The sequence below is a fragment of the Delphinus delphis genome, chromosome 18 (assembly GCF_949987515.2).
Source record: "Delphinus delphis chromosome 18, mDelDel1.2, whole genome shotgun sequence".
Taxonomy (NCBI): Eukaryota; Metazoa; Chordata; class Mammalia; order Artiodactyla; family Delphinidae; genus Delphinus; species Delphinus delphis.
Window position 1 is genome coordinate 44970080 of NC_082700.1, and position 13994 is coordinate 44984073.

The following is a 13994-nucleotide window of genomic DNA, read 5'->3' on the forward strand; positions in this document are numbered from 1 at the left end:
TGTTAGTCAATTAAGAATTTTCTACCACCCCCATCTTGACTGTTCTCCCCTAAAACTACATTGTTCTGTTAGATGATTTGCCTGTTGGTTCCTTGATCTGATTCTCCATTCTTGACCAGTTCTGTTGACATTGCTGGGAACTTCATTTTCCAAGAACTTTCCCATTTTCATAGACCCTGTTGTGTACCTATTATCTCATAGTAGCTATCTGCGGGAAAAGTGAAAGCAAAGCATGTAAAGCATATACTAAGAAACATCAAAATTTATTAATGGAAGGAGCCAAAAGACATTCATCATAAATGAACCGAGGCACGTAACAACCAGATGGACTTAAAAAAAAGATCCATCTCAATGGGAGACTCTTTTCCTTTGTAAATCTAAAAAAATGAGTTAGTAAAAAAGAACTGACTGGTATCAACATCAGCTCCCCACACTCGAGGTATAGGTAGAAGTTAACAATGGGATTTCTAAAATACAAATGTTGGTAGGGGAGGGATAAATTAGGAGCTTGGGATTAACATATACACACTACTGTATATATAAAATAGATAATCAACAAGGACCTACTGTATAGCACAGGGAACTCTACTCAATGTTCTGTAATAACCTAAATGGAAAAAGGATCTGAAAAAGAATGGATATATGTATATGTATAACTGAATCACTTTGCTGTATACCTGAAACTAACACAACATTGTAAACCAACTATATTCCAATATAAAATAAAAATTAAATTAAAAAATTAAAAACAAATGTTAACAACTTAATAGTTACCATTTCAGTTTCTACATTAAAAAAAAATCAGTTTGAAATATATCATTGGATGTGAGTACACCCAATAAGTAGAAAATAGAGATGCATTGTGCTAGAGATGTATCAACCAACTTATCTTAATCTGTAGTAGTAGACAAAGTTTGGCACACAATTAGCATTGTTGAAAGAGCAGCCAAAGTGCCTAAGAGAGGTGGAAACTACTAGCAAAGTTATCTTAAAGTTCTTGATGAATTACCCTAAAATATTTACTTTTTATCTGGGCACTAATCTTGCTACAGTGTTGAATTCCATTTTGATTTACCTGTATTCTTGTAGAGCATATATATTGATAACAGCACTTTCAATGGTCGCTCCAGGTATTACGTTCTGTATGCAAAACTTATCACAAGTCTACTTGTGTTGATTGACATTTTACCAGTTCAAATAAAGCATAGAAACATTGCCTCCTTTCACATGTAATTTCCCAATTACAAATTAATTGTCTTAAATATTCCTCTCCTCCACATTGAGAATTACACCACACTGTGTCAATTTTTTCTCCCACAAACCTGGAGTCTCTCCAAAGGGAAGGGCTTAGGACAGCTTCTCGAAAACTAGATTCTAGGCATGAAAACTCGAGGGGTTCTCCCCAAATGGTATGGACTGTGAAAAATGTTTGGACTGAGGTCATTCAGAGGGAATAAGCTTCAGTAATGATTGAAATAGAATTTTTACCTCCCTGTGTAGTTAGTTCTAAGGTCATATTAATCAATAATTTTATCTAGAAAAAATAATGTGACTTCTATTAAACGTGATTGGGAGGTTTGTAGATTCATATTCAATTCAGAATTAGATTCACAATGCTAGAATTACTTTTTTAAAATATATGAATTATTGTATAGATTTTATGTAATTTTTATGATTTTAAAGAACTATTAGTTGTCCTTTATAGTGTCTGCATAGCTCACAATGGCCCCCACTCACTCCAACTACCCCCCTTACCCCACAACAGAAGGCCCACTAGTCATTTTCTATGTAATACTTGCCATCCTCCCAGACAGTGGTCCTCAACTTCAGCTGCTCATTAGAATCACCCTAGGAACTTAAATATCCCGATGCCACAGCCCCAATCCCCAGAGATTCAAATTTAATTGGACACAGTAGTTTCTAAAATTCCTCAGATTCATCTATTTGTAGTGCCAAGCTACCTTACTGCCATGTGCTCTGACTCCAGACAATTAGAACTCAGGGATTCTGACTTAAGACAAGAGAGAAAAAATGATTGGTTCACTTCGGTGGGTGTGGTCATATGCTCCTGAATAATAGAGGAATCAAGAGGAACATATGTCAGCAATGAAAGGAGAAAGAAGCAGAGTCACTGAGAGGAGCAGAAAGATGGAAGTTGAAGAGGAGCCCTGGTCCCTGGGGGTTGGTTGCAATCCTGGCTTGAGGTCCCATGTGCATCCCTCTGTCGTCCTAACCAATTCCTTTTGCTCTTTAGACTTGCAGGAATTCGTTTTGTTACAGCCAACCAAAGGAGTCCTAACAGATGCAATATTTCAAGCCAAAATCTCTAGCTCATTAACCTATAAATGTAAATGATGCTGCCACTACGAATGTCACTCATTACCTAACACACTCATTTGGCATTTAGGAATTTATGCTCTGTGTTTGAATCATTTTAGGCCATTACTTGCCCTAGCCACATAGATGCTGGATGATAAGAATTGAATATTGTACCTCTATACTCAATAATCTGAATATTAGGAATTTACTGTTTGTTGATGATTTTTGCAAACAGACTACTTATTTAAAACAAAGTTTGTGAGCCTTGGTAAGAAGAGTGATGTGACTGAAATACATGAAAAATAACATGAAAAGAAAATGTATTCATCCCCTTTCTCAAGCTCTACAGAATTGTCTGACCCCCAAACTGTCTTATATTAGTCGCTAGAAGATGAAGGTACAAAATGGGTCACCAGATTGTTACCACTTAGTAGGAAGGCGTCTAAGCCCATGCCCTCTTAATACTAGCTCTATATCCATGACAGCCTAGAAGATGCTGACTGAATCTTCTCTTGCTGAAAGTAAGACTTCCTATTCCAACAAAATTATAAGCTCCTCTGGGAAAACAGCTATGTTTTCATTCATTACAACATTTAGCACAGTGCTTTGTGCAGAACAGAGGCTTTATTAATGAATCTGTTTAAAGGAATAAATGAGGTTTGGTTCAGCTTTTATATACCAGTTGTACATATGAAAGATAAATGTTAGCACCAAGCCTACACATGAGGAAAAGTGATATATTTACAATGTCATTTACAATAATATTTTAATTCTATTAACATCCCTACTTCTCATATGTCAAAATGCAATCCATGTAACTTTTATTTATAATTTACTCTTCTCTAGTAATAAATAACTTTTGTCATATTGTAAATTTGCTAATGCCAATAAAAACACATGGGGAGAAACCTTAAATCATCACCAAATGCCACTAACATCCAGAGGCTGTATGATGTTCTAGTACAAGTCTTAACTGACAAAAACATATGAGGACAGAAGACAAAAATGTGTTTGTAATGGTCATATAAACATTTGAGGTTTTATTAGGGATAAATCATAATTTGTTAATTCATTGAAATAATCTCTTTAGACAGAAAAAAATTCATTTTCCATTCTTTTGGGAATGTTTAGAGTATTCACAGAGATAGTAACCCAGTATTTCTTTGAGTGCTGCATTGTGGATTGATAAAAACATTTATATATTATTAAAGGCTATAGGAATTGCAAAGTTTCTAAAGGCATTTTTTTCCAATGATAGAGACTGAAAGCAAAACACTGAGTTAGAGTTACAAATCTACACTCTTATAGATATGGGAATAATATATTTTGTTCCATCAACATGTCTACTTTACATTATTCAGCACAAAGCTTTGTGAAATAAGAATCATGGGAATATAAGAATATAAAGGAAAAAGGTACAAATAACAGCTTCATAAACTGAGAAATGTACATAAATAAATCATGTATATGTGGGCAGTTTGCTTAGCTGGCAAGAAACAAAATATGGAAAATCTGCTTGTTAAACAATAACTACAGAGTGTGCTTTTATGATGTTTTTCACCACAGTGATTCATATTAGAGATAGAAGCAGTTGCATGTTAAATAAAATCATTGAGCATTGTTCCCTTCATATTGTAAAGAGCTGACTTATGTTGTTTTGAGATGCCTCCCATTAGAAAGTGAATATTCCTTCAATGCTATGCATTTCACAAAATTTAATAAAGAAGAACTGTAAATAAAGTCACAGGGAGATTTCAGACAGTTTTATTAGGAGATTGTTGAAAAGAAAAAGAAAATTAAATACAATAACAGTAAACGTGGTTCTCACATTGAAACCAGGCTCAAGAACTAGGCTACCATAGAAAAATTTCCAATTCTTGCATTATGATGTAAAAACAGATTTTTGTACAGATTTTGTACAACAAAATTCGTAATAACCTTTTATCATTTTTAGAAAACTTTAAATATATAGATAAAAATAGACAATTTTCATAGGTCCTACATGAAGATGAGTATGTTCTGTTCCAAGGGCTTGCATAGAGCGCAAATGTGGTTATAATATAGAACAACCAGACATTAATAATTTTAGGATTACAAAAGCATGGAAACCATAAAATGGGCACAATTTTACTTGTTTAAACCAAAAAACAAATTTTAAACCAACCTGTATAACTAATAAAGGGGAAAAAAACTTAAGTTACAGACTTAAAATAACATTTCATGACTTGCAATATTTACAACATGTTAGTAAGATTCTCTCATAGCATATAGCTGATAGCTTTTTTCTTTAATCCTTGCTAAAATTTCCTTTTATAGCAAACCAAACACTAAAACATTCTCAAAGGTCTGGAAAGTATGTATTTTAAAACTATTTAACCTACTTAACAGGTGACTCTATGCAAGAAGCGGAGCAATGGCTGATTTTACTACTTATGGAAGTTGTATGCTTTTAAAAAAACTTTCAAAAAATGTATGATTCAAAAGCTTGCCACAAGTTCCTCTGTTTTAAGTGTTGTAATCCTTTAAAGACTGCATACAGGGAAAAACAAGAGATACATACAACAAGGAATAGAATCTCTTGTGCTCAAATAACAAAAGAAGGTTATGGAAGAACTATGCTTAGAAAACCAAGTTTCTACAAAGCATTTACTAACAGTGTTTTAAATAAAAATATTGCTCCCTTTTAAGCAAGCTAAAAATAGGAACTGTATATATAACCTTTTTATTGCATTAAAAATGGTCTTAGCTGGTTAATAGCGAGCTACACAAAAGAAATATGTTCCAGTATTGCAAGGAAGACCTAAAAAACTATAGAAGCTTAGTGCCAGTGTATCTATAATGTTAATTTCTTTTCAAATCATTAATACCCAATGAGAACTATCTTTAAACATTTTTAAGCTAGTTTTCTTGGTCATTTAAGATTTTGCTATTTATGGTAATAAATAATGTTATGATCATAAAATTGTAAGATGACAGCAAAATCATAAAATGTCCAGCAACAATACTGATTCACGTATCAGTCTTTAAAGGTGTAACTCCAAATATGTAAAAACAAAGAGAAGGTAACTTCAGCATGTAATAAGCACTGTTCGTAGCTTGACTTCCAGTTATCTGCACAAAAGTGAAAACACATACTGTAACTTTCAAAAAGACAGTGAAAATAACACATAGGCACCCTTCCCTCTGACCAGGGTGGGAAGCACAACACATTTTAACTTTATCACTCAGCGCTACATGGTATTGGACTGATACATCAAGGATCAAGGGTTTGTTAGGTTTTGTCTTTCAGCAACATTAACATAATATGACATTAACATATAAAAATATTTCTGGTGTTTTGATTTACTGTTCAGCCACAGTCCATTCTCAATAGTGCAGTTTGGGGCACTAACTAGGGTTCAATATACAAATAAAAGTGGCTGACACAGAGTTCTGATGTCACCAGATGCTTAAGATCTCATTCATTAATACTGTGACTCCAGACAAATATTTACATGCCTGCATGCGTTAAAACCAGAAAGGTGTCTTTCTGACCAACAGGGTGACAAAACGTATTTTCTAAAATTTTCATTTTCCTAAACTCTAGTATACTACTGCATACATAATACCTTCCTTGTATGTTTTATGTTTATATACTGTACATGTGACCAACAGTTTGAAGAAGAAGCATAATGATCATTTTAAATTCTATATACCACTACCAGTTTGGAATGAAAACATGTTACGTTTATATATTTTTAAGGAAAAAAGACCTTCGGTGAAACTTTTTGGCTTATCTCCAATGCTTCTTTTCAGGTATGCAAAATGTTATTTCACGGGGTTGTTGTCAATATCCATTTGTTGGTCTTTTGGAAAGTACATGAACAAAAATCTTCAGGAGAAAACCCACAATTAGAGAGTTTAAAATAGAATGTAACAGAATATTACTCTTTGATTTATTGACTTTTTAGGAATCCTCTCTGTCCCCTACAAGTTCATTTCCAAGTGTTCTTGCTGGTTTCTGGAGGACATAATTCTGTAAGTCTGGGTGACCAGTGCTACAAACGTCTCTTGATGTGCTCAGATACAGAATTTTCAGAAGAGGAAAATGGTTCATTCCATTAAAAAAACAAAGCTAGGTCTTATTGAGACCTGCCTTTGACTCCATATACAAGTGTCCAGCAGCAAAGTTGCAATTATTAACTGTAAGAAGTTTGATACTTGTACATTTACAAACATTCTCAGGTCTCTGGTATGAACCACAGGTGAAAATCAATGAAGGAAACTTTTTTTTTTTTGTAGAATACTTAAACTTTTAAAGAACATTAATACACAAAATTGAGGAAGTTCCCTTAAAAGGACTTTATTTTTTTCCCAAACTTTCCAATGACGAATGTCTGACTGCAAAGTTCTTTACTATAACATGGACTTCTTCAACAGGAAAGATTCAGTACATGACAGTAGTTTTCAAGTACAGTCTTCCATCTAAAAATGAACAACAAAAAATAATTACTTATATGACATCTGGGGGACAAATGTGAATATAAAAACTACATAGCCTGATATAAAATTTGTGGGTTTTATTCTATCTTCACTTATGTAGGAAGTAACATTTTTCACATATTCTCAAAGTTAATTTCATAGTTACATTGAATTGAAGTGACTGAAAAGAATACAACGTTTCTAGTTCTCATAAATATATATTTGATATCAGTACAGAGCACTCAGAAAATAGATAAGAGTGTGTGTATGTGTTTTACTGATATGCAAAGCTAGTTGATTTCTGTTGAATGACAATTACTTCCTCCAAGCTTGCAGAACCAAATTTTCTTTGAATGCACTCAGATATATCTCCATCAGGAAAGACTGAGCTCCCATCTTACTTCTTAGAGGTGTTGTTAAATATACCGTGTAATGTAACAGTTGTGCACATTTGTTGCTATTTATGTGAAAGCCACTTGGGTTATTTCATCAATATCAATGAACTATAGCCTTTCCACCTTGAAGTGAGATTAAATGAACAATTAAATATTAATATATTACTCAGCTTTTACCTATTGAGAAACACACAGCTATGTGAAAAAGAAAAGTAAATCAAATCTTCAATAAACCCACTTGAATGAAGCAAAAATAAGGAATTAAAAATCCAGAGGACAAACAAAACAAAACATAAGCCTGTTTCCCAAATATAACACTCTCCCAACTGTCCACTTTGTGGTGTGGTCTAAACCTTGGAAATATTTGTACAAAATCTGTTTAAATTTCACGTTTTAATATCTACAGTAGAAGGTAATCAGAAAAGTAAAGTTTTCCAAAATTTTTTTAAATGTATATTGTAATGTAAATGTTTGCAAAATGTCTGATAGCTTCAAGAATTAAAGCATAAGGAAATAGAAATAGCCTACAGTAAATTTAGGAAATAGAGAGTCTAAATATTTGCAGATTTCACCTTCAACGGTAAGCTAATTGAGTGCTTATACATAATCTGTGGTAGATACAGTAATTAGTAAGGAGCTTAAAACCAATGTTAAACTATTTTTCTACTTCACAGAAATATTGGTGTGCCTAAGTTTTATATTCCTACAACATGTTTTAGCTTAGCGTCGTTTGTACAGTTGGACTATTACTTCCAGGATGTTATGGAATGCTGTTTGGCTTATTAATACAGTCTAAGCACCCAGTATATGTTCAATAAAATGTGTTTGAATGAACGAATGAATGAATAAATCAGATATAGCTTTCATGTGATTTATACAAAGTAGATAAATAAACCTAATAAACTAATATTATAAAAATAAACTGAAACTTTTCTTTCATATTCTTAGTATCATGTGGCTAAAAACTGGACCTATTAAAAGATAATTTTGATCTTAATGTTTTATTAAGAAAAACAACTAAATTGTTTTAAAATTTAGTCATAGAAATAACCAAAGAGGTAGAACACTGATGCTTTTAACCAAAATTTTCTAATTTTTAGTCCTTATTTAATTTATCCCTACTTCTCTCTCCTTCCAATTATCTCAATATTTCTATCATGTATTCACTTAAGTTGAGGATATCATTCTCATTCTTATTTTTTTTTTTAAATAGACAACGTTTCCTAGCATTAGACGGGCGGAGAGAAACATTCTCAATTTCCCCTAAATTTAAATTTTATTCAGTGAAGTCCTTCAAAATACTTGTGGAAAAGAAATTATTTTCTCAAGATTAACATTTCATTCTATGGAGTTTTAAAGAATCTTGGTACATTAATGAAAAAAAAATTATGGGATTTGCTGGTGGTCCAGTGGTTAGAACTCCTCGCTTCCACTGCTGGGGGCCCAGGTTCGATCCCTGGTCGCAGAACTAAGATTCCACAAGCCACAGGGCACGGCCAAAAAAAAAAAAAAGGTTGTTAAAGAAAAAAATTAAAGTTTTGAAAAATTGTTTTCTAATCTTCTGTGATGTCTGTAGCGTATTAAGTAGAAGGAATGTAGTAGCAAAGAATGGATATATAGAAATTATTCATTAAGTATGAATCATTGTTTTAAAAGGTCCACTAGCCAAATTCTTCACCCAAGTGCTATGTAATTTGCTACTGACTTTCTTCTCTAACCTTATATGTTACCCCTCTCCCTCAGTCAGTGACCCTGGCTCTCCTTTTCATAGAATGGTGTGCCATTCTACATATGGCACACCAAGCTCTGCACTGCTTTGGAGTATTCAGGCCTGTTATTCCTTCTAATGCCTCAAGATAAGTACCTCCTCCTTCCCCACTTACATTGTTGCTCCCATCTATTAAACTTCTCTATATAGAGTCTCCTATTTACTCTCCAACACAAGCACCCTAAGAATTAACTCCATAGCACTTTGTCTCACTTTGAAGTTACGTATGGGAAGCTTCTTACATGGCGAGACCCACAAAAGCAGCAGCCATATTTCTTTTCCCATCAGTATCAGAAGGAGAGTGCTTCAGCATGATGCTTGCCTTAAAAGTTTTAATGCAGTCTCAAATGTTAAACTTTCAGAGAAATCAATTACTTATGCTTATGTATTAAAAATAATTCCCTTTAGCATGTTAGAAATTTTAAAGTCTGTCTGAAACTAAATTTTAAAATAAAAATATAGTAATTAAAATTATAGCATGAATAATTATTTTATAAGATCCTTTAGATCATATACAAAGCATGTTTATAAAAATTATATACATTGTATTTATGTGCTCAGTACTTGATCTACTATAATAATCTACTTTTAATAAATGTCTCTTTAAATTTTTGACTAATGTTCCTAACAGATGGACAAAAGCATCAAGCATTAAAGATGCCAGCTATAAAATAGATCCAAACTGCTATAGTTAAGGCATTTCCATGATTAAATAATACTTACACATCAGAGATTATCTGCCTTAGAATTACCTGGAAACAGAAACATACCAGGCATAGACAGACCCTAGAGAGTAACTCCCTCTCCCTTTGTCTATGGAGCCTAACTTTCAAGGCAATTCTACCATATAATTTTGTCATCTTTATTAAAACATACTTATGGATAATTCAAAGTCTGTAAGAAAAAAAAGGTTTAAAGTAATTTTATGTTGGTCCAGAGAAGTTATATTGGCCCGCCAACCCGCAGCAAATAACCACATATGGATGTACCCAGAGAGCTACCAGCAGGCTTCTGAGTTATGGGACTGTAGGTTTATCTCAGGCTTCTGATAACAAACCACCGGACAGCAAGCTGAATGGCAAGGGTGATAGGAAGAATACATGGGCCCATAATTCAAACTGTGCCATGTTTTTTTACGTTATGTAATAATGGTGCCAATAATCTTTCCTTCCCCAACTCTTCAAACAGCAGGCAACATGATGGAGTCCTAGAGAAGGCCCCGTAAAAACAAGCGCAGGATGGAGATTATTGGAATCCCTGAGTATTTTCATGGCTAAGACTTCATTATTCAGAGGTGTGTTGTTTGCATCTGGAAACTCAGAGGCTTATTCATGTTTTGTTTTAATGGCTGCCCTTTGTGCATTATACTTCCCTTCTAACTAGATAATCTCACACCTACTCACCATTTCCTATATTGTCTTTATTTCTGCATTTGTTGGCCACAGAAAAATATGTTTTCCTGATGCTGAGCAGTGTTTATGAAACAATCATTCCTTGATATCTCAAACGGATGAGAACTTTTTTAAGATCAAGTAAACTGGCAATAAAGGCAATAATGATTACCAACAGTATAGCTAATATTTTCTGAGCACCTATTGTGTTCAGGGCACTTTATAGATTTTAAATCTAAACTTCTCAACAACTCAAAAAAATAGGTATTCTTAGTGCCTTTTACAAATAGGATATTAAGGCTCAAAAATGTTAAGTTATCTGGCACATTTTCAAAGAGCTAGTGAATGGAAGTGCAGTGATTAGATATTTGTGTGAACCCAAATCTATTCTGTCACTTCCTCTAATAAGCAATTGCAAGATCACTGGAGGAAATACCCTGTCTCTGATTTGCAGAGGTAAGGGACTGACTCTTGGATACCTTGGTACCATCAGCCTCCTTGCTTTGTGAATCTGTCCCTCACCATTTTCTCAGAAAACAGAGGTTTTCTTTTAGTATGCAGAGCCTCAACTGAACAACTTGAAATCAGAACTAAAATTCTTATAGTTTGGTTTCAGAGAAAATATCTTCCGTTGACACAATGATTATTTGCTTTCGTAAGGGAGGTTGATATGAAAAAAATCATCAAGTGACACTTTGTGCATGGGAGTACTTAATTAAAAAGTCTCTTCTAATTAAAAGCATGTGGGAGTAGGCACTGAGTGAAGCTATTTAGATTACAAATTCCTAATAGTTCCAGAGTTCATTGTGATTTGATGTTTACAGCTCTAATTTGGTGTATAAGAAAGTATCTAGGTCACTGAATAGTTTATTGCAGGTGTGAATTTTTGTATGCTGCTTACTGTTATTATGCAGATTTGGATCTACAGATGAGTTAAAGAAAAAATTTTAAACTCTCGATAAAAATGAATCTCAGGTTTTAACATTAAAGTTGAAATCTTCAGCTCAGACCATTAAATATAAAGATTCTATCAGTTATTTGTTAGCTGTGGATGAGGAGGGAGAAATGGAGAATGTCACAAAATTTCCAGTTCTGTTTTGTATTCATGAATTAAGTTTGTTCTGTTTTAAATTTAATTTTTATTTTATATTAGAATATAGTTGATTTACAATGTTGTGTTAGTTTCAGGTGTACAGCAAAGTGATTCAGTTATATGTATACACTGATTTAATGTTTTTGCAGCTACTCTTATGTGTAGTTATTTGTAACATCTAATGCATATAGACAGATATATAATTTAGCTTTTATTCCATATATAAAACTAAAGTATTGAATAGCTTTATCATTTACTTTAAAAAACTAATGATGTTTGTTCAATAACAATCACAATATATGATGAGATTTTATATTAGAAGATGGCATACAAATTGGAATCATTTCAAATTACTTGACACCAGAAATCCAATGCTTTCATTGTATGAAAACTAAGTGGAATCATTAACAAGGGAGTATGTTACTGAAAAGTATTACTCAGTAGGCAAATAGGTATATATTCCAGTTTTGAATAGAACTCCCTTGCAAAAACATCCACAAGGATCTTTTACTTGCCTTTAGCACAAAGGGCGTAATAAATTACATTTCCTGTTAGAAAGTAGTTTTATTAAAAATGGCATCTATTTGTTCAAAACGTATATCCAGACACCTGTAATCTAATGAAGTTTGCTGCTTTCACAAAACAGTTGCATGTGCCCTTATCTCACCCCTCCAGAGCTGAGGAAAATATGAACATAACAGAGGGCAAACATGTAAGATCATACATCTAGAAAGTTTAATATTTACATAAATAATATTAGGTCAATATGAAATATAGTAACCCTGAGCTTCTCTCAACAGAATGTCTTAATCATAAAAAGTAAGGGAAACCAAAACAAGTGATGAAAACAAATGTTAATGATTCATGTGATATTTGATAAGACAACAAAAGGAAGTCAAAATAAAAGCAAACAAACAGGAACAGATGGGAAGGATCTTTGTCAAGTCATAACCCTTCTTCTAAAACCCCTAAAGGAAGAAGCTAATTAAAGAAAATATTGTTTCTTGCTTTTTTTATAATTTTATATTTAGAGTAAGAACATTCTGCTACTGCTGAGGCAAAGAAGCAGAGACACAAAGTCTACATTTAACATGAGAAATATTTTAAGAGAGATTGATGTTCAGCACAAGCTCTTTTACAAGAGAATACTGGGTAAATATCATTTCTTCTCATGAAATGCAGATAATAACAGTATCAGTGATTTCCAGAAGTTATAGTCAAGGTTGTGTTCAAATATAATGAAAAAGTAAAAACTGAAAAAGTTGCAAAAGATTTAGGTATTTCAGGGTGATAGCTGCAGAACCTGAGGCCCACAGAGCTGGGTCAAAGTGAGAGAGGACTGAATCCCAGATCCCTTTTGAATGCTTTCTCTATAAGCACCCAGTGCCATTCTAGAGAGTGGGCACGGACTATGTGTAAGAAGGCACACCAAGTTATTCTGTCTATACAAGCCAAACATACTAGTACAAGCAGTAGATAATGGATTACTCAGTAGACCAACATGGCCCAGCTCATTTGAAATCAGAGTAGATAATATGTTTATTACAAGGCTAGTATGAAGTAAAGCTCTTGACTGCAGCTAATATTGCAAACAAAAATAGTTTTATAATTGAGAACTGCTTTTAAATATTTTTCAGTTTTCTTCAGAGAAGAAAGTACATGAGAGAACATAGTCTAGTTTAAAACATGTCTGAGAACAGAGGATTATCTAAAGTTATGATATATAGGTTAAAAGATAACCACATTTTTAGACAAAAATAATGAAAGTGAATCCCTGTCCTTTACATGAGAAGAAACTTTGTATTAGACTCTAGGTAAGCACACTAATAGGGGAGAGACCTGAACTTTGACAATTTGACAAATTGGAACAGGTGGAACCAGACTTTAGTTCTTGGGAAGCTAGAAGGAATCATCACTGGGCAGCCTGATCTAATCACACATTCTTTTAAAATGGGAAACTAAACAGACAAACCAGTAATGAAAGCTGAGCTGAAGAACGTGGAGAGAAGGCATTTGAAGATATGCAGATGGCTATGGTTAATCTTAGCCAGCTTGGAGTTATTTCGCCAACTCCAGCCCTGGGCAAAATACATTTTCCAGGGCTTCCCTGGTGGCGCAGTGGTTGAGAGTCCGCCTGCCAATGCAGGGGACGCGGGTTCGTGCCCCGGTCCGGGAGGATCCCATATGCTGCGGAGCGGCTGGGCCCGTGAGCCATGGCCGCTCCGCAACGGGAGAGGCCACAACAGTGAGAGGCCCGCGTACCGCAAAAAAAAAAAAAAAAAAAAAAAAAAAACATTCTTGTTGTCAGTATCTTAAAGAGTCCCTTTGCCTGAACTTCAGGCTCAACTATGATGTTGATGCTCTCTGTGGGCAAAGAGGAATTTACTATCAAAGGTTAAGATAATTTTGGTTTAGTGGGTATTAAATATCTTTTATTCTGTAACTCAAGGATATTCCCCAATTGGGGTAGAAATCTAGACCCTGTGGTTCTATGAACTGATATCTATTTAAGAACTTAATGTTCTTAAAACCATATCTCCATGATTACAACCAAGCAAATTTGATTT

At 33.8% G+C, this 13994-nt stretch overlaps 1 protein-coding gene across 1 annotated transcript in view; it reads right to left on the reverse strand.

Moving 5' to 3' along the window:
• Positions 1–3372: 3372 nt before the first annotated feature.
• Positions 3373–13994, reverse strand: part of DACH1 (dachshund family transcription factor 1) — a 414702-nt gene continuing 404080 nt past the window's right edge. Inside the window, exon 11 of the mRNA XM_059995618.1 lies at positions 3373–6783. Within this exon, the coding sequence (XP_059851601.1) occupies positions 6746–6783 (38 nt within the window). The 3' untranslated portion in view covers positions 3373–6745. The remainder of the gene's footprint in view (positions 6784–13994) is intronic.